The sequence below is a fragment of the Octopus bimaculoides genome, chromosome 12 (assembly GCF_046866305.1).
Source record: "Octopus bimaculoides isolate indiv1 chromosome 12, ASM4686630v1, whole genome shotgun sequence".
NCBI classification, from domain to species: Eukaryota; Metazoa; Mollusca; class Cephalopoda; order Octopoda; family Octopodidae; genus Octopus; species Octopus bimaculoides.
The window spans coordinates 37,379,201-37,401,062 of NC_142939.1; the positions used below are offsets into that span (position 1 = coordinate 37,379,201).

General features: G+C 34.5%; 1 protein-coding gene across 14 annotated transcripts in view; it reads right to left on the reverse strand.

Moving 5' to 3' along the window:
* LOC106869551 (IQ domain-containing protein H) overlaps positions 1–21,862 on the reverse strand; it is a 637,089-nt gene that overhangs the window by 33,994 nt on the left and 581,233 nt on the right. For 11 of the 14 annotated variants that reach the window (XM_089360920.1, XM_052972131.2, XM_052972135.2 and 8 more), the window contains 2 exons: positions 18,139–18,333; positions 1,126–1,242 (listed from right to left, as the gene is read on the reverse strand). In XM_089360920.1, coding sequence (XP_089217046.1) covers positions 1,126–1,242; positions 18,139–18,333 — 312 coding nt within the window. The remainder of the gene's footprint in view (positions 1–1,125; positions 1,243–18,138; positions 18,334–21,862) is intronic. The other 3 variants (XM_089360916.1, XM_052972133.2, XM_089360921.1) reach the window with 1 other exon arrangement.

Sequence of the window (21,862 nt, forward strand, 5' to 3'; positions counted from 1 at the left end):
CTGGCAACGATCATGCTCAGATGGTGCTTTTAGCGCTCCACTAGCACAGATGCCAGTCATGTGGTGTTGTCATCGAATTTGATTTTAATTTCGATTTCACTTGCCTCAACAGGTCTTCGCAAGCAGAGTTTAGTGTCCAATGAAGGAAAAGTACACATAAGTGGGTTGGTTACACCCCTGGCATAGGCCACAGGTTATGGTCTCACTTGGCTTGCCGAGTCTTCTCAAGCACAGCATATTTCCAAAGATCTCAGTCACTAGTCATTGCCTAAAATCAGTCATTGGTTAGTCATTAGAACCAAGGGTACACAAAAGTAGCTTAAATATGATCAGTTATACACATATACACACACACACATACACATACATACGCATACATATGGTTATGGAGCTAGAGGGGATGACAATGATTTTGATGATGATAAATATTAAAGTTTATTCATTTTTAAAGAATACTATTCAGATGAAAATGTAATAACTTTCCCAACACAAATCAAACCTCACGCTTCCTCATGGCTGATCAAATAAGTCAACCATTATGCAGTTAGTTTAATACTTACAATTAATGGTTTATGTCTGCATGTTTAGTGTTTGCTACATCACAGATACACATGACAAACTTCTAGAAAATTTTGTGCAATTCAGCATTACACCAATTAGATGATATATAATGAATCATTGAAAGAATAAGTGGTGGTGGTGGTAGGGTGGTCATATTAGAAAGTGTGTTGCTTTATATAGAGGCCATTTGAGCAGTAATTCAGTACTCTGTCATCTTAACCATCTTATAATATATATCACAAGGAAAACATCAACAACGACAATGGTGAAACTTACAAGATTAAGTCATCTCTTCAATTCCAGAAAAAATATATCCAAGGAGTTCACTCCATTAATATTTTATTTATTGACCAAACCAAACAACTCCATCATATCCATACAAACGTTAGTCCTACTGAGCACAACATCACACCACCACATCCACTGACATCAAATTTATCCACCATTAACATCACTATCATCACATCTAGGAATTTCACCCATCACCTCACCACTTTCTACATATTTACTATTCACTGATACATATATATATATATATATATGTCACCAAAGACAAATTCTTACCTTGATATCATAGCCAATGCCATGAGCTCGGCACATTTGGAAAAATACACTGTAGTGGATGATTGATAAATTTGAATGATACAACTTTGTACTCAACACACCGTACCGGTAGTGCTTCTGAAAATCAATTATAGAATATTTTAGAAATTTCTTACAGCAAGCAGTGATAAATAAGTTATATTTTCATAAACATATTACTCAGTTTTTAGCAACTATAAATTTAAGGCAGTGTGTTTCACTTCAGTCAAGTTAGCATACCAATCCTGCATGTGTACACATACATCCAGAAAGATATGCATGCATACATGTGCATATTTTAGTTACAAATCTATATGCATGTATAAGTGTGTGTGTTAGTTAATGTAGTTAATGTACATCATAAATACAATATCTTTATTTAAGTACATATTAGTCATCGCATAGGTTCTGTCCAATTTTACCTTTTTAAAATTGAATGAAATTTATAGTATTTTAGAATGTCTAATGGAATTAAAAATTATTTAAATGCATTTATGTACATTTACACTAATTAAATACTATTTTACAGAATGATAGAATTAAAATTTCTTAGATTAAAACCCTTTCTAACATGGAAGTATCCAAAGTGCATTTGAGACATAATGCTTTATGAGTACAAAAAAGGAAACTCTACAGCTGAAGCAACTCGAAACATACACTCAGTTTATGGAACTTGCAGAAGATGGTTTGAAAAATTCAGAAGTGGAGATTTCAGCCTTGAAGATGAAGATTGAACAGGTTGTCTGGTTGAGTTTGATGATAAACTCCTTGAGGCATTACTTGAAGAAAATTCTGCATTATCAGCTGAAGAATTGGCGATAAAGCTTAGTTCAAACCATACAACTGTTCATCATCATCTTCAACAACTTGGAAAATGAGTGCCTCATGAATTGTCCAAAAGCAACCACAAATCCCGCATTGACATCTGCTCTTCTCTCCATTCTTGCGAACTCATTTCACCCTAGATGCACACATGTATCACACAAACACTCATATGTATGTATATTTGTATGTATCATGAATGTATGTGTATATGTATGTATCATCATCATCATTTAACGTCCATTTTTCATGCTGGCATGGGTTGGACGGTTTGACTGGTACTGACTGGCTGAAGGGCTGTTCAGGCTTCAATGTCAGTTTTGGCATGGTTTCTATGGCTAGATATACTTCCTAATGCCAACCACTTTACAGAGTGTACTGGGTGCTTTTATGCAGTACTGGCACAGGTGTTTTTTATATATGTATATTATCATCATCATCATCATCATCATCATCATCATCATCATCATCATCATCATTACCACCACCACCACCACCACCACCATCACCACCACTACCACCACCACCATCATCCTCATCATCATTATTGTCATTATCATTATTATTATTATTATTATTATTATTATTATTATTATTATTATTATTATTATTATTATTGGACTCTCTTGTTTGACAGGATGTTTCCCAGATAGTAGAATTTTGGTACAGCATTTAGAGAGTTGTTGTAGAGGATGACACATGAATTTATGTATATATACTTTTGGTACATCATTATCATCTTAGTTTTAATGATCACTCTTTCACACAAGGTAAATAGGTATGCCAAATATCATATAACCAATTGTCTCAATTATACATCATCATGTCTCAGTGATCCAAGATGCTGAAATTTAACTTCACTATTTCTTCCTATGTCTGATGTTTACTATCTCTTTGTATCACATACAGACTCATAATTATACAGTTACTCCACCGTGTTGAATCATTCAATGGTCATCCAATCTCTCAGCTCATCATGCAGTTCTACTCATTTTATGAAAGTTAAATCCAACAAATTTTAACCAACTCATTCTCTCCAACATTCATTAACTGTGTGTCACCATTAAGCAACATTATTTGCTTTATTACATACTTCAGCGCCCAGGACTTCTACTCTCCTTCTTACTCTAGTTAGAATATTTCCAAACATCCCTAACACATTTAGGCTGTCTAGATAATGGAAAACACTAAACTAATAACAATTTTGAAAGTTGTCATGCTGTAATGAAAATTTCTGCCAAAGCACTAGTTTGTTAATATCCACATCTATACAGTCTGCATGTGAAAGGCAAAGTGCTGTACATCAAATACTCATGTTTTATTTTCTTCAATGCCTAAAGCTACTAAGAAGAATTAGAGAGAGCAACTTTAAAATTCAGTGAAAAACTAGATATGATTAACAAAATAGAATGCATACTGAATAATCTTTAACTACAAGCCAAATATCATCCTATACATGCTGGGATGAGCTAAAATCATATTAATAATACAAAAGTAATCTCTACAAAAGTATCTTAATGACAGAATATAACATCCAATTATCAGCTTTATATAACATTAAAAATATCTAGATATGACTGAATGTTCTGAGCCTAACAATAAAATAGTCTGCATAAATCAAAATGTAAAAATATTATCAGAGTGATTTTTAATGTAGCTATATCTGAGTCTATAATTTTAGCTAAAGCTAAATATTTTAAAGAGAAAATAAATGAAAAGTTTCTGATATTTTATCCTGATCTTGTTGATCAAGTTACAATACATCAATTTTTATAACATTGATTCCTAGCAAAACAGATTAAAAGGATACCTGCTCTGTTTAGTAGAGAAATATAACATTCCCATGAATCTCTTTGAGATGCTGAACAAAATGCATGTGATGGTTTCAAAATGAAAACCTGTAAATAAGCATGCATACTGAATAATCTTTAACTACAAGCCAAATATCATCCTATACATGCTGGGATGAGCTAAAATCATATTAATAATACAAAAGTAATCTCTACAAAATTAGTACACCAACAAATAACAGACTACTCATTACACATTCAATAGGATAGTATCTTAAATGCTACTTATCCCCAAGCAACAGAAGTTAAAAGTGTCATTTTTCATCATACCTAACCATGGAAAATATACTGAATCCCAAGAGTTCTTAAACAATACAATTTCATCAGGCGTTGTGATTAACAGGATAGTAATGGGAAACTTAGAACAGCAATTTTATGAAGCCTCAGTCTGAGCAAGTAATTAGATTCTGTTACATGAACTGAATATATATTCATTATGTGTCCAGTGAGAAACTATCGTCAACAAAAACAACTGTCAATTTTCATTTTTCATACTTTCATTTATTGTACTGACACATATCAATGTATATGTTCACAGGCCATAAATCAAATTGTTTTCATGCTAATGACAACTGATGCAGTAGTCAGAGGGCACCAATATAAAATTGTTATAGTTGTATGTTTAACATAAAAATATATATGCAAAAAGACATATTTGTAATGCATCTAAAAGTATGTAAAGAAACTTCAGAACTTCAGGAGGGCTTCTTGATATCTAGCTAAAATTATTACCTGTATAATAACAGAGCAGAGAGTCAATATATAGCAGTCCATGAATTCAATAGAAAACATGACTGAGACAACCATTCTCTGAAAATTCATTAATTTTTGCATGAAGCTGCATTGAATGTAGAGAACATTACACAAAATGAAGCTCTCACATGACATGAGAGCTTCTACTTTGCTTACTAGGTGCATATAAATGTGAGCATTGGCACTCACAAAACTACTTCAGTTATATACCATGGCTATTTTTATTAATAAATACCTCTGCATCATCATTATCATCATTTAATATCTGTATTCCATGCTGACATGGATTGAACAGATGACAGGATCAGACAAACCAGAGAACTATGTCAAGCTCCAATGTCTGTTTTGGCATAGTTTCTACATTTGGATTCCCTTCCCAACCAGCACTAGTGAAGGTCATAAAGTAACTTGCAAGACAAGGAAAAGACCCCTTGACTGAGTAGTGTTGTAGTAGAGTGGGAGGTAGCATTATGTCAGATGTTGAGAGGTTAAAGTATGATAGAGAAGACAGGCATAGGTACCTTGCTATAGAGGGTGGGTGGTAGTAGCTGGAAAGAAGACAATGATGGTGGTGACTTGGAATGTTAAAATTCACTTCTCATCACATTTAGTTTTGTTGTTGCTTTTGACACAGTTATGTTGTCATTTGTTGCATTTTGAATATATAATGTAGTTTATAAAATTAGTTATCTCCTCAGTTTAGTTCATACCTATATGAGCAATAATATTTCCTCAAAGACAGAGGCATATAGCATGCATAAAATATATACACATATATTCATTCATTTAACATTCATTTTTTCATGCTAATATAGATTAGACAAAAGTACTATTTTGTAGCCAGATGCTCTTCCTGTCACTTGTTTCCAGGTAAGGTAATATTACTTCATGCCTAAACATATTTTCATGGAAGACTGCTTATGTGATGGTGACACTTGTTTACAACTTTTACATGATGTCAAGACAAGGAGACACACGCATGTATATATATACATATATGATGGGCTTTTTCAGTTTCTGTCTACCAAATCTACTCAAATAGCTTTAATCAGCCTGGAACTATAGCAGAAGATACTCTCTCTCAATGTTTCCTGCAGTGGGACTAAACCTGATGTGGTAGGGAAGCAAACTTCTTAGTCACACAACCACAGCTGCACCCATGTGTGTGTGTGTGTGTGTGTGTGTGTGTGTGTGAGAGAGAGAGAGAGAGAGAGAGAGTGAGCACACATGTGTGTGTGTATGAAGAGCATTGTAGTTTGCTTGAAGCATTGTAGCACAAAAGTAGAGTAATAAATGATAATGGAAATGAAGAAAGCTTCTAACAATGCAGAGATGAAAGTTGAAAACCTTTATATATTTCAGGCACGAAAGCCCTTCTTCAGAAGGGTACAGTCAAAGAAATGTGTGTCTACATAATTTCTACCATTTGAATAGCTGGCTGGACAGTGACCATGTATTAGTCTGAGGCTTGTGCTATCAGCAACAGCTATCCAAATGATGGTCTTGCAGAAGTTGCACTGGGGATAAGGGTGGTGGAAGACTGGCTGTAAGTTGGCAGCAGTGGTGAGAAAGATGGCAAATTTCCCTGGGAAATCATGGCAGCTGATTGCAATGGAAAATGAGGTTGCATGTCATCCTTTACTAAGAGCCTCATCAACCAAGTTGATGAAAAATGTCAAGTCTGTTTTCCCAATGCACTGGGATGAGCATTTTTATACTCCTGAACAGAATAACAATGTCTAGCCAGACTGATATTATCATCACCTCTTCTGAAAAGATGTCTGATGAGTTTTTATGCAAAATAAAAAATGGGTCCTCCACAACTATATTTGTCTAGGAAGCCTAAGCATTTTTCTTTAGGAATTTGATAATCTTGGCTAGTGATGTCTGGCCTTAACTCACTGCCAATTTATCTACTTGGCAACTTCTGTAAGGATCTTTTGGGGCATTTGCATGTGTTGGCTTTCACCTAGTGCCCTAGAACATCTGATTCAAATATCACTCTTCTTCATTGCTCTAATCTTTTTATTTGCTAAATGATCTGACTGATTACTGATACATGCTCAAGGCATCCAGAAAACCCTTAAACTCCTTCGTGTGTCCAAAATAGGGAATAGAAATGTGGCTAATATTTGACAATGATGGACCAAAAGATCTCCCCTTTGCTATTTAACAAGATCTCTCAAACCTGGTCAAGTCCTACCAAATTTCTTCTGGAATGAAGCAGCCTTCCACAAGTGACCACAGCCAGAGTTTCCATTTCTTTTTCCAGATCATCAGTAGAAGTTTTGGCAAGCCTCATCAGTATCAGTTAGCAATTCTTGAAGAACTTGGATGTGGTATCACATAGCTCTGGAGAATATCCTGCCCAAGCTTTTTCCACTTCTGCCCTTACATCATTGACAATGAAGTATTCCATATTAAAAGGAGGGATGTGTAGCTTGGATGTTGACAACTGGAAAGAACAGTCCCCTAGTAAAATGTTTCTCTTGATGTTACTGGTCACAGCTGTCAATCTACTCTCTGCTTCTTGCTTAGAGCACATAAGCTTTTCACTTTTTTTCCTTTCTGAATTAGAACTAGAATGAACAAGAATGGGTTGTTAAAAAAGCCTTTCTTTGCTTTCACTCTCTCTCTCTCTCTCTCTCTCTCTCTCTCTCTCTTTTGCTTTTACCAGATTACAAATTTAAAGCAGTTTTTTCCCCATAATTCTGAGCTCAGCTAGTTTAAAACTGTTTTTCTCTTCATTTGCTTCTTTCACCCTTTTGTCAGTTGTTTCAGCTCTTTTCTCAGTTCAGTGATTTGATACTACCTCTTACTGAGACCATACAGTTTCTAAATTTTTTTTCCTTTATGCCAATGGTATTTTGATATGCCTGGAACACAACTTGCTTCATGGTCCTTATCTTCCTGGTTACATCACTTTTCAGAATATTGTCCAGAATGATGTGCATATCTTCATTCAACTGAGCTCATCTTTGATTTGCCACTGGTGGAAAATTCAGCTATGCTATCTTCTTAAAATCCTCTAGGCTTTCTGATTCTTCCTACACTCTGAGGAAGTTGATCAGAAAGATCATAGATACTCTGGTTTGCCACCTTGCCCCAGTTTGCCTTCAATCGACAAACCATTCTAATACTCTAGGTGGTATCAGGTGTTTTGCATTGTTGTAGTTTCTCTTAGCACTTAACTTTGCTTTGATGAGTTTTCACACCATGTTCACTCTTGAATATTCTACCATAGATGTTGCATCTCCTAGTTTTATCCTCCTGTCCTGCTACATCCAATCTTGTAGTCCTAACATACCCCTTCACTTTCCCTCTCTCCACTCTCCTTTTGCACTACCTGTTCACTCACCCCCCTAATACTCTGTATAACTTCACCTTTGTTCCCTACCTTGTACCTTGAGGGTACACCCTGACACATGTTCACCACCAAATTCTCCCGTCCTCTTTCTCTCTAACTGGGGTATCCAAGTATCTCCTCCACAACAGGACATCTGTTTCTGTCCTCCTATCATAGTTTAACCTCTCATAAATCACCTCCTTCAATACCACTCCCCTCTCAGTTGAGGTGCCTTTATCATTCAAGTAGAAAAGTACAAGGAGGTATGAGAAAGTTTAATTCTCCATAATAGATGGATGGATATAAAAGTTTTGAAGGTTCTTGGATGTAAAAGATTAAGGATATATAAAAAGTTTATGGATATAGAGGTAGATGTAAAAGTAAATTGGTAAATAAATAAGTAGACAGACAGAAAGGCAGGTCAATGGGTGGATAACTGGATGGATGGATGGATAGATGAATAGATGGATAGATAGATAGATAGATAGATAGATAGATAGATAGATAGATAGATAGATAGATAGATAGCTAGATAGATAGATAGATAGATTAGCCTAAATGTGACATGTGACTTGTTACTGGGTGTTACAGCTTATCTTGTTAGCACTTCTGAATCAACAATTCTTCATCAGGCATTCTTAATTCTTATTTGTTCTTGTTCTTTGCTGATGATGGCTATTATTAGCACTGGTTAATGATCCTGGAAGCAAGAGATGTATTTCCATGCATCCAACTCATTATGGCAGTTCAGGATAGGTGCCTTCTTCCTAATGAAGTATAACTCTATGATTCTGAGGTTAACTGCATCTGTCTCCTTGCCAGTATCCAGGTGGAGAAATTCCCATCACAGTGTTGGTGGTATTGAAACATGGTGCTGGGTGGTGCAGCCTTGTGGAGATGTTCCTTCACTCTAAGGTGAAGTTGTCTTCTGGTTGATCCTATGTATGTTGTTCCACAAGAGCACATCATTTGGTACACTACATTGGATTTAAAACACAGCCACATGCTATCCATTAGCTGTATTGTTCTGATTGGACAGTGGTTTAGGCAGCATGCATTCGGCATGTTATTGGTGTGTGAGAGCATGTCTAAGCATGTGGCCCAATCTCATGTGTGTGTGTACATATATATGCAAGCAATGTGATTAAGAAGTTATTTTATCAACTACATGGTCTCAATGTTAGTTTTATTGCAGCACCTTAGACATGTGTTTTCTACTATAGCTTCAGGCCAACCAATGCTATGCACTCTGAGTGAATAAAGTAGATATATACACGTGTGTGTGTGTGTGTGTGCGTGTGTGTGTGTGTGTGTGTGTGTGTGAGAATGTTTATATTTTCCAGTTTACATGAAAAAGCAGTTGATAATTCTATCAACAAAGTGTCCTCTAGCTCAATGTTTTCAAAGACTAGTGGAATGAAAATTCCTATACTTGATATATGAGGTGGTATCAAAAGGTTCCCGAACTAGGTATGTTTAACAAAAAATAACTTATTTACTTCAATTTTAACATCATCTCCTTCAAAATAATCACCTTGCCCAGCAATACACTGGTCCCAGCATTCTTGCCACTTTTGGAATCCCACCTGGAAGTCATTTTCCATAAGCAAGTCGAGGATCTTCTGTAATTTGTTTTGAATCTTGGAAACATATTAAAATCACAACCTTTCAGCTGCATTTTCATCTTGGGGAAGAGATGGAAACCTGCAGGTCCTAAATCTGGTGAATAGGCCAGGTGCAGAAGTGATGCCTTGTTGGTTATAGTGAGAGACTCATAAGTGAGGATAGCATGGTGACAGGGTGCATTGTCATTATGAAGAACCCAATTCTTCACACTCCACAGATCTGGTCACTTTTACCAAATGTCCTCCCGCAAAAGCTTCAAAACATCACAGTAGAACTCACAGTTGATGGTCTGGCTCAATGCACAATACTACATTTCCAGGGGTGACATTTGTGGCAGGTCTTCCAGATTGTTCATCATCTTCCAGGGATATTCTTCCACTTTTGAAGTGCCTGTGCCACTCGAATCATTGTCCCATTACAATCCATTGTCCCAGTACCATAAACTTGTCAAAGCATGCTCAATGTATCTGTAGCTAACTTCTCAAGTTTTAACACAAAATTTTACATTGGGTCTTTATTCCTGTCCATGACAAAATCACAGACTACAGCATACATGTGATCACAAAAACACAAATTTCACAACTTGTAAAGTAAACACTGTGATGTCACTCAGCACACTGCCTCATGAGGGTCACTGCTGGCTCTCACTGTGCATGCAACAGCATGCTGCCATCTGTTGGCACACTACAGAACTAGTCAGAGAACTTTTTGATACTATCTTGTACAAGTAAAGATTAGCAATAGGAAAGGCATCTGGTTATAGAATAATTCAGTAATATATAATAATTAATGTTATATGTGGCTATAAGAGAAGGATATGAATTCTACTTCGCAGCATATATCTACGAGTCTCGATGGGTATAAGATAAGCAAAAGCGCAGCTTGCTTGCATATCCGAAGCCACTCACATATATATGCCTGGGTATACCGACACTGATGACGGCAAAAAGGTAAAGTTTTTTTTATTACTTTAAGCCCGAAACACGATCATGTATGCAGTTAACCAAAGTTGTAATTCATTTTCTTTCTTCTACTAGCCTATATGTAGTGTGTTTTTCTCGGAGAATTTAAGGTGGCAATAGTGTCTTTTGACATCTAGTTTTCAGTGGTGAAGCGCAAGCCAAACCCTTGTTATAATTATGAATACAATTATAATATATATACATGTGTGTGTGTGTGTGTGTGTGTGTGTGTGTGTTTGTGTGTGTGTGTATTCCATAATACCATTCCTACATTTCTTTCCATCACCTTCCATCCCTCCCCACCAGATACACACAGAAATGCCCACATATCCCAATCAACCTTCTCATTGGTCAAAATTGGTAAGCAACCCTCACTTAAATGTCCATTAATGCTATTTTGCCCAAAGAAATGACTGCATGAACATGATCTATCTGGTGTTCAGGGATACTATGTCTGTACTGTAATCATTTCAGGAATGCAGACTATGATCTTAAAAAACATGTAACTTGTGGAGATGCATGTACTGATGCATTAAAATATTTATGAATTCCATCAAAGGATTATTATTGTTATTACTTGTTGTAGCCTTGGTCTCCAAATGTATTGTGACGGATGGTTTAGATACACTGTACCAGTAGTAACAGTAAACAAGATAACTATGTAGCCATAATAACAATGTAACGATCCAACAATCTATTCACAAACCAACACTCAATATTCCAAATGAACTAACCAACTTCTGACTTCACTATGAACTCAACTCCAACTAACACACAAACTTCACTTCAACTGCTACTATTTATAATCACTCAGTCCAATATATTTCTCGCAAGGGGGCATCATGTCTTTCATCACATCTTTTTTACAGCACCTCTCCCTCACACTTTTTAAAAAAATTTAATATGTTTTTCATTTTGGCATTATCTCTAAGCACTCGTTTCCTTTTTCTACTGCTACGTCTATGAGGCTCAATCTCTTTTGGTACTGACACCTCAAACATGTCATAGCAGACTTCTATTAGTATTTCCTTTCGTTTTTGGGGATGGGTGGTAGGGTGAGATAAAATATGTTTTATTGAATGTATTTTGAAGAGATTTTTGAATTCACTACCCGTAAATTGTGTTCCATTATCTGATACCAACATGTCTGGAACACTGTATTGGGCAAATACAGGAACTTTATTGCTGTTTTGCAGTTGGTTTATTGCACCTGCATACCTCTGGCCACTTTGTACTGCTATCAACAACGATTAGATAGTATGTGCCATTCACCAGTCCAGCATAATCGATGTGTATCCTGGACCACAAGCTATCCATCTCAGGCCACAATTAGTATTTCATTGGTGGTGCTTTGGCTGCTAGCACACAAGCTCTACATGACTTTACACAATTTTCAATGTCCTGGTCCATTGTTGGCCAATATACATAGCTCCGCATTAAGGCTTTCATTCTCAACATTCCTGGGTGTCTACTGTAGAATTCATGCACTTGTTTCTATAGTGCAGTTGGCACTACCACTCTTTGTGCATACATTAAAACATCATCACATAGTGAAAAATTATTCAAACTTATATTTTTATTTTGCTTATTTTTCAACATTTCTTTCATTCTTGTAATGTAATTATTCTCTGTGGATTTCATTTTTATATTATGCGCTGTCACTGGCAGTTCATGAATAACATTACACATCACGTTTTCAATTAATTTTTTTCTTCAATTCAGCTGCTGAGTTCTTTTCACTGATGGGGCAGCCATTTAATTTTTTACAGTACTGGCTTATTGGGAGATCCCATAAATCAAATAATTCCAAATAGTTGGTACCAAACAGATTGGTTGCATTCTTTATGACAAAAACTTTTACCTTGCAAGTTTTTCCTTGAAATGTGACATTATTCCACATTTCAGCTACAAAGTGTAGTTTGTCCCCCATCACACCATGTTCAGTTTTTGCTGTTTTTCTTAACATAGGTTTACCTGTAATACATCTCAGTATTAATGATAGAAATGTCACTACCAGTATCCAGTTGTCATTTAATATTTACTCTGTTTACTTTTAAGTGTACAAATTTCCGTATTTGGGAGTCAATTGGGAGCACTTTATATGTTTGCCCTTCATACTTTTGTTCTGCAGTGTGAACTCCTGTGTCGAAAGTTTTGACAACTGTAACATTTTTGATTTTTAAAAGGAGAATTTTTTCTGAAATGTAGGCCTCCACATCCGTAACATGGATTAGGACCTAACAATCTTCTTTCGTTATACTTTCTTAGTCGACTTATCTGGACTTTTGCAAAATCCTTTTCTTGAGTTTTTCTTATGTTGTGTTTCAGACTCTCTATCCTTTGACACTCTTCTGCAACAGCCTTAGGGTTAAATCTTGGTTCGCTTGTTTAAATTTTGAAAGAATTCTTGCCTGTATTTCTGTATCATCATTTACTGTAAGGCCTTGTACAAAAACAAGGCACTTAAACATCTCAGGAGTAAGTTCTTTAAGTTTAAAACTTTCATACATTCTGTTGACTGTTCCTGCATACGTAATAAAGTCATCATCCTCTTTTTTAGTTAAATTCCAACACTCCATTCAAGTATTAAACAGAGAAGTTTTATCAGTGAACATATTAAACAGTAATTTGATTGCTTCCTGAAAGCAAATTTCACTAGACTTTTTGGGCAATATGAAATTACAGTATCATTCAAACTCAGACGGAACTAATTTATGCAATAATAACCTTACTTTTTGTAATGTTGTTGTAATAATAACCTAACTTTTTCTTCATCCGACCATGTTTTGCAATCTTCCTTAAAAATCTCCTTTTACCTTCTGTAGTATGCTGCAAAATGTTATACACTCCTATGGGTTATAATTGAATTCTGTTATTGAGTTTGATACGCAGTCTGGTGAAAATGAACTTACCACATTTTTGGACATCTTTGCATATAGCTCCAATAATTGTTGCTGTTGTAGTTGTTGCTGTACTAATTGCTTCTGCAACACCTGTTGCTGTTCTTGTTGCTTTGTCAACTGTATTATAGAAGCTAATAGGTGTTCCATCATTTAGTAAGTTGTATCAAGAACAAATTGTTAAATAACCTACATGAGCTTCAAAACCCTAGTTACTAGAAGCTGTATCCTCTGTCTCCAAATGTTGCAGCAATGCCACAATATTGTGACGGATGGTTTAGATACACTGTACCAGTGTAGCAACAGTAAACAAGATAACGATGCAGCCATAATAACACTGTAGTGATCCAACAATTTATTCACAAGCCAACACTCAAAATTCCAAATGAACTAACCAACTTCTAACTTCACTGTGAACTCAACTCAAACTAACACACAAACTTCACTCCGACCTTACCACATCCAACTGCTACTATTTATAATCACTCAGTCCAGTCTATTTTCACAAGGGGGCATCATGACTCTCATCACAACATTACTATATTTATCTTACATATATCGGCATGGCATCATTAGACTGTAGCTGGCATAATAGAATAGAAGCTTTTATATGCATATTCAAAACATTTCCCGTAAACGAAATTAAAGGATATATATATATATATATATATATATATATATATATATAGAGAGAGAGAGAGAGAGAGAGAGAGAGAGAGATTCAGATGAATATGGTACTTAGGTTGAGGCACCAGAATTTAGTACGGTATTATCCATACAATTTCAAAGTAAGGTGATTAAAATCAAAATAAGTAACAAGGATATCCAGAGGTAATGCAGTACAATCGTTTCATGTAACTCCATTTAATTGAACAACACAATCATTACATCAATTTAAAATGCAGAGCAATCCTCAGCTGCACAAAGACATAGAATTTAATTAAATTAGAACAGATGGACACATTAGTATAATTATACCTAAAATCTCCAAGAAGTTAAGGAGATAGACAAAGAACATGTTGTCTCCACTTCACCATAGAAGTTACTAAATTATCAAGAAGACTCTGCCTGTCACTGATTTTTTTTATTTTTATGGGGTCAGTTTTAATTTATAGACTAATTTATCAAATCATTGTATATCTAAGGCTGAGAGAATAAAGGGTAGTATCTGTTAGGGGTAGGGCTGAGGGAGCGGACAGAAATCATAGTTGGTATAGTCATAAAAATTAAGATTTATTAGAAGCAGTATCATGAGGTTTGGTAAAGAAAAAGTTAAAACAAGATGTTAGTTGACAATTAAGTGGGTAGCCCACTAGCAGACCATTGATAAAGAAGCATGTAGTACTATAGTTAAATATTTTAAAACAATGTTGCTATATTGTATACAGTTAAGGTTTATGGTTAATTCAGAGGATTATTAAGAAGAATATTATAACAAAAGGATAGAAATTTATGAATACTTTTGAGTATGTACCAAACTTTTACCACAAAAGAGGGAGGAAAAGAAATTATCCAGAAATAGTTTAATATTTTTTATACATATTGTATACTTAAATACTAACTCATCAGATGGTATCTGTGAATATTTATTAATTGGTAAATACTGGTATTAATAAAGGAGTATTGAGGTAAAAGAACATGGTAATTATATATTAATAAAATTATAATATAAGCAGATATTTATAAGTAGTGAATATACCAGTATAGTTTTATATATGCTAAGTATGAATTTATAGAGATACAAAGATTAGCTTAATTTTATGAATAAATAAAGGCTAATTATAAAACAATAAAGAAATAAAATAAAATAATCAAGTAGGGCAGAACACCATAGAAAAGGAATAAAATTGATATATATATATATACACATATATATATATATATATCATCAGTATCATCACCATCAGTTAACATCTGTTGAATATTTATATACACATCTATATATATACATATATATATATATATATATATATATATATATATATATATATATATATATATATATATATATATATATATATATATATATATATATATATATATATTTATATATATATACACACACACATATATATATATATATATATATATATATATATAACAAATGAAAGACAGAAGATAGAATATACGAGAATTTATTATTAATCACAACAATTGTTTTGACACATCTAGCATCGATTCATCTTGGGTGAGACATCCAATAACTGGTTCAGGAGCATACGGTGGTGCAGATGTATCTCATCGAGTGATAAACAAATAAATACAAATCATTAAAATGACTGTTCCGCAACATAATTTTCCATTTTGTAGAGAGAAAAACAGCCAGATGGAGGAAATATTTTCATTTATATAGAAGATGAAAAATATAATCACAGATGACAAAAAGAGAAACAAACACACAATCCAGCAAGAAAAGTATTAAAAATAACTGTTAACAGATATGGATGTATAAATGCCCTCGGGCAAGTTGCATGGCATGAGTACACTTGTTCATACAAGCATCCGTAAAAATATGAGCATATACACGCATGAGGTTTGGTGCACTCATGATCACAAAGCAAGTTAGTTATTTACTTGGTGTTTATAAGAGTGGGGAGGTTAAAAGTAAGCTTAAGTCATCCATACCCTAAATTAAATTAAATTAAGTTAATGGTTGCTCAAAATCCATTCTCACTGCATTGTACGAAAGTACATTTATATGCATGTAGGCAGAAATTCTATTAGTTATCTTCTCATTAGTCCACAGAATAGACAGGGATTCCTCAAGGCAGAGACAGCATCACCTGGATATTATATTGTATGGTTTTGCATAACTTACTATGGACCAATAAATGCTGTACTTCATTTTATCCACCTTCAGTCACCATACAAAATCTGCCAAAGATGTTGAATGACTCTTATTGATTGTCTTAAAGCTGGTAACATGCACACGAGAAAAATTCTTAAATGAATCAGCCATCTGCCCAATGTAAACATAGGGCCCTCCCCTTGTGTGCAGGGTACATTTATATACAAGATTTGTACTCAAACAGAGATTCATCAAAGGGCATTTTGATTTATCACTGCATGAGCATTTATTGTATTTATTTGTATATAAGGCAGTCCCGACTCCATTAACTGGCATTGTTACAATGTTAGCTGTACCATGAGTATTTCTACTACTACAAATTGGTCGTAGTTGGTGTTTATCAAATCACTGCCATATAGCATAGCTGTTCATACACTGTGTCCCACATTATTAGGCAAATCAACTCTCTCTCAATAAATAAATCATCAATGCAAATGTTCGCTAGATCCAGTAGGTGGGTTATTGAACCTTTGCCACATTTTGTTATTGTTTATGCAATGCATAAGCTGCTCTAAATTAGCAGAGTTGACATAGGATACCTTCACGGTGTGTCGATTAAAAATAGCACGATACCGATTAGATTTAGGAAAACACTTGTCCAAAGCAGCAAAAAATTTTCCAGCAATCTTGGTTAAAACATACAAACCAAAAATTGGGTTGAACCAGAGGACATCTTGATTTCTATATCTGTTGTTCAGCTTATTTGATCGAGTGTTTTGTACAGGATTGGAACAATCAGTTGAATTATTATGTCGCATGTGCCTATGAGTTTTCATTGGTAGTTCATTGATATGACCAATTCTTTCTGGCCTGTATTCTTTATCTGAGTGAGTTCTCAAATGGTAACATTGTGGTTGTATACGATGTGCATCGCAGTTGTAGAAATAACCAGTGTTGCTTATGCCTGCTTCTTGTATGTATTGAATTTTTTCACAGTACCCAGCCCTAGCTAGAGCATCATTATAAGAAGATGCATGAGATTCGAAAATTTTATTGGTAGCAGATAATCTAGAGATTCTTGTAGAAATATTCTTAACTAGTCTCCGTATAATCGAGGGTGGATGGTTGGATGCTACATTAATGTACTAATTTGATCATTTGGTTTATGAAATGGTTTAAATAATCCAGATTATCTTTACCTACAGTAATGTTTAGTCCTAAATTTTTGAAAAGTCTAAAGAAATTTTTACTATGCCTTTCTAACTGTACTTTACTACTTCTGTCTAGAAAAAAATAAGGCATCATCCCTATATAGACCTCCTGTTACTTCCGGAAAGAAAGACTGGATTAATGAAAGGATATATATTTCGACTAGGTCACTAGCCTGAGCAGAATCATGTGAGCCCATTGCTATATCAAATGCATTTTCCCTGTCTAATCTATTCCATAATCTACTATCAAAATCTACTAGAGTGGCTCATGCAGCAAGTATAATATCTATTTTGCGTCAGGACAAATCGGAATTTTTCATGCTAAAAATCAGGGCTTAATTAAGAACAATCAGGTTGATAGTGGCATAATAGCTCTCCAGATCTAGTTGCAAGAATTTACTAGTCTTATTAATTTCTAGAAGCTTGAGCCATCCAAACACTTCTTGGGTATCAGATCAGAGGGCTAATCAAATTTAGAAGAACAAATCAATCTGACTGAGGGGTCAATAAGGAAGTTAGGTAAATACACACTCACTTGATATATGCATACATAGACATGGGATACATATAAACTCACTGTGTATGTTTTATACAGTTATGTCCATGTGGCTGTGTTAGATGTGTTTATCAATCTTAGTGTTAATCAATCTTGTTACAAATAAATATGTATACAAATGTTGTGTACCCATAGTATATATGAAACAAAAACTCATTAAAAAATATAAATTTTGCAATACTTCTTGAGTTTTCTTTCTTGGGACACATTTCTCTCGAGAAAGTTCTTCTTTGGTTGGAGTTTCAGTCTCTGCAACAATCAGGTGATGCGTGTCAATATCAAGATAGGTGTTACTGATGTATTTCATGAGTTGAAACATGGCAAGGGAATCACTGTAACCAAGTTTCATGTCAATACACCACAACTGTTGCTGCTTCTGGAAAATACAATATTTTAGATAGCAAATGTATATAAAGTATAAACATATGAACTCATATATGAATGAATAATGTACCTGTTTTTATGTATATAATTGTGGATACCCAAAAGAATCATAAATATGGTAATCATATGAAAGCATTCTTAATAGATACAGTCATTCATAATCACATACTCATAACATATATACATAAAATCATCATATCTTAATCAATTCCACCTCATCATCATCATTTAATGCCCGTTCTCCATACTGGCATGGGTAAGACAACATCAACCACTTTACAGAGTGTATGAGGTGCTTTTACATGGCATTGGCACAAGCACTTTTACATGGTACTATCATGGGTGCTTTTACCTGGAACCAACATGGGCATTATTTATGTAACACTGGCAAGGGTGCTTTTACATGGCACCAGGACAGGCACTCTTACATGTCACCAACATAGGTACTTTTATGTGGCACTGGCATGGGTGCTTTTATATAGCACCAGCACTCACGACCCTGAAAGAATAGGATCTCTTGACTGAGAGAGATGTAGAGGACATGTCTGTATGCATGAATACCCAACCCATGATTTTACTTAGCTTAACATGTCTTCTCAAGTACAGTCAACAGTCAAACGTCTTGTCCCTCGTCATCCCATGTTTGAGGTCCAACATCTGAAGATCTTTTCTCGCCACTTCATCCCAAGTCTTCCTGGGTCTATCCCTTCTACATGTTTCCTCCACAATTAGAGATTAGTACTTCTTGATGCAGCTCCTTTCACCCATGCATATTACATGACTGTTACCAACACAGTCTTCTCTTTTGCACACTATATCTGATGCCTTGTATACCCAGTTTTTCTCTCAAATCACTGCCATATAGCATAGCTGTTCATACACTGTGTCCCACATTATTAGGCAAATCAACTCTCTCTCAATAAATAAATGCATATTCATTCAAAACCAGTTAATTTTCCACAGACTGTTGGCAACAACTATCTGTGCTCATTCTGTTAAAATAAATTGGATCTACACAGATGCCAACAAATGGTGGTCATTTTTGTGATTGGGCAACATTTTCACTATCCCAAATTATTAGGCAAGTATAATAAAAATGTTAATTGTGTCAGAACAAACATTTATTTAATTCAACAGTGAAGGTTTAACAAAAAAATTATTCCTAAAGGACTTAAAAGTAAATATAATAATACGTTCAAATGAAAATAATCATGGGATTATGATGTCATAGAGCTCCTAATGTTAGATGCATGACCCTCTACATGCAGTAACCTTCCTTATGCCCTGATCCATTGAATTTGTCAAGGTGATGATATCCTGTTATGTCATGCTTTGAGAAACATCTACAATAGCATCTCAGAGGGCAACTTTACTTGAAAACGGCCATCCATCTTGGTAAGCACGAGTAGATGGAACATGAACTATTCTTTCAAACAACGAAAGACACAAATAGAAAACAAAACAAACAACATAGAGAACGCCCCTTCATCAGTTGTTGCTGTTTTTATACATATATATATGGATATACACATATAAAATACATATATATATATATATGTGTATGTGTGTGTGTGTGTGTGTGTGTGTGTGTGTATAAATACATATATATATATATATATGTATATATATACATACATACATATATTGTGTATATGAATATATATGTAAACACACACACACACACACACACACACACATATATATATATATGTATATATACGTATATATAGTGATATAAATATATAGTTATATGCACATATCCATACATATATGTACAAACCTACATCTGTATATATACATACATGCATATATGGGTACAGGACATCATAAAAACGAAAACAGAAAACGAACTTTTTTCGAACAACGAAAAATAAACAGAGAAACAAGACATGCAACATAAAAAGTATATCCTTTCATCATTTGACCTTGTCCACCTACTCCGCATGCATATATATGTATATATATATCATCATCATCATCATCATCATCATCATCATCATTTAACGTCCGCTTTCCAAGCTAGCATGGGTTGGACGATTTGACTGAGGACTGGTGAAACCAGATGGCTACACCAGGCTCCAATCTGATTTGGCAGAGTTTCTACAGCTGGATGCCCTTCGTGTCCAATGAGAGAGACGACGTTGGCATGGGTGCCAGATGTCAAATTTAACTCCATTTCAATTTCACTTGCCTCAACAGGTCTTCGCAAGTGGAGTTTAGTGTCCAATTTACTTGATTTCGATTTCACTTGAGACGACGTTGGCATAGGTGCCAGTCGTCGGATTTAACTCGATTTCGATTTCACTTGCCTCAACAGGTCTTTGCAAGTGGAGTTTAGTGTCCAATGAAGGAAGGTACGCATAAGTGGACTGGTTGAGGCCTTAGATTTAGGTCTCACTTGGCTTGCCGGGTCTTCTCACGCACAGCATTTAGCAAAGTTTCTACAGCTGGATACCCTTCCTAATGCTAACCACTCAGAGAGTGTAGTGGGTGCTTTTACGTGCCATTGGCACGAAGGCCAGTCAGGCGGTACTGGCAACGGCCACGCTCAAAATGGTGTATTTTATGTGCCACCCGCACAAGAACCAGTCTAAGGGCACTGGCAACGATCTCGCTCGAAAGTCCTTACACATGCCGCGGGCACAAGTGCCAGAAAGGCGACGATGGGCACAGGTGCTATCACGATTTCGATTTCGGTTGCCCCAATAAGTCTTCGCAAGCTGAGTCTCTCTCTCTCTCTCTCTCTCTCTCTCTCTCTCTCTCTCTCCATATATATATATATATATATATATATATATACATATACATGAGTATGTATATGTAAATATATATATATATATATATATATATATATATATATATATATATATATATATATTTATAGGTATATATATGTATATATAGATGTATATATATATATATGTACATATACATGTATATATATATATATATATATATATATATATATATATATATATATATACATGAATATATATGTATACATATATATGAATATATATGTATACTTATATACACATGTATATTTATATTCCTGCATATATATGCATATAAATATATATATACACCTATATATATATATATATATATATATATATATATATATACATGAATATATATGTATACATATATATGAATATATATGTATACATATATACACATGTATATTTATATTCCTGCATATATATGCATATAAATATATATATACACCTATATATATATATATATATATATATATATATATATATATATATATATATATATATATATATATATATATATATATACATGTATTTGTATATAACGATGAATTTATGTGCAATTCCAGCACCCCTTACTTCTTTGGAGTAGAGTGCACATATATTTTGAAACATATGTAGGATTAAAGGAACTTATGCATTTATTATTATTATTCATATATATATATAAACGATAAACGTCGCCCTTTCAAAGCCTAGCCAGGCTTATGGGCCCGGTTTCCCTGTTTCTATGGCGTATGTGTT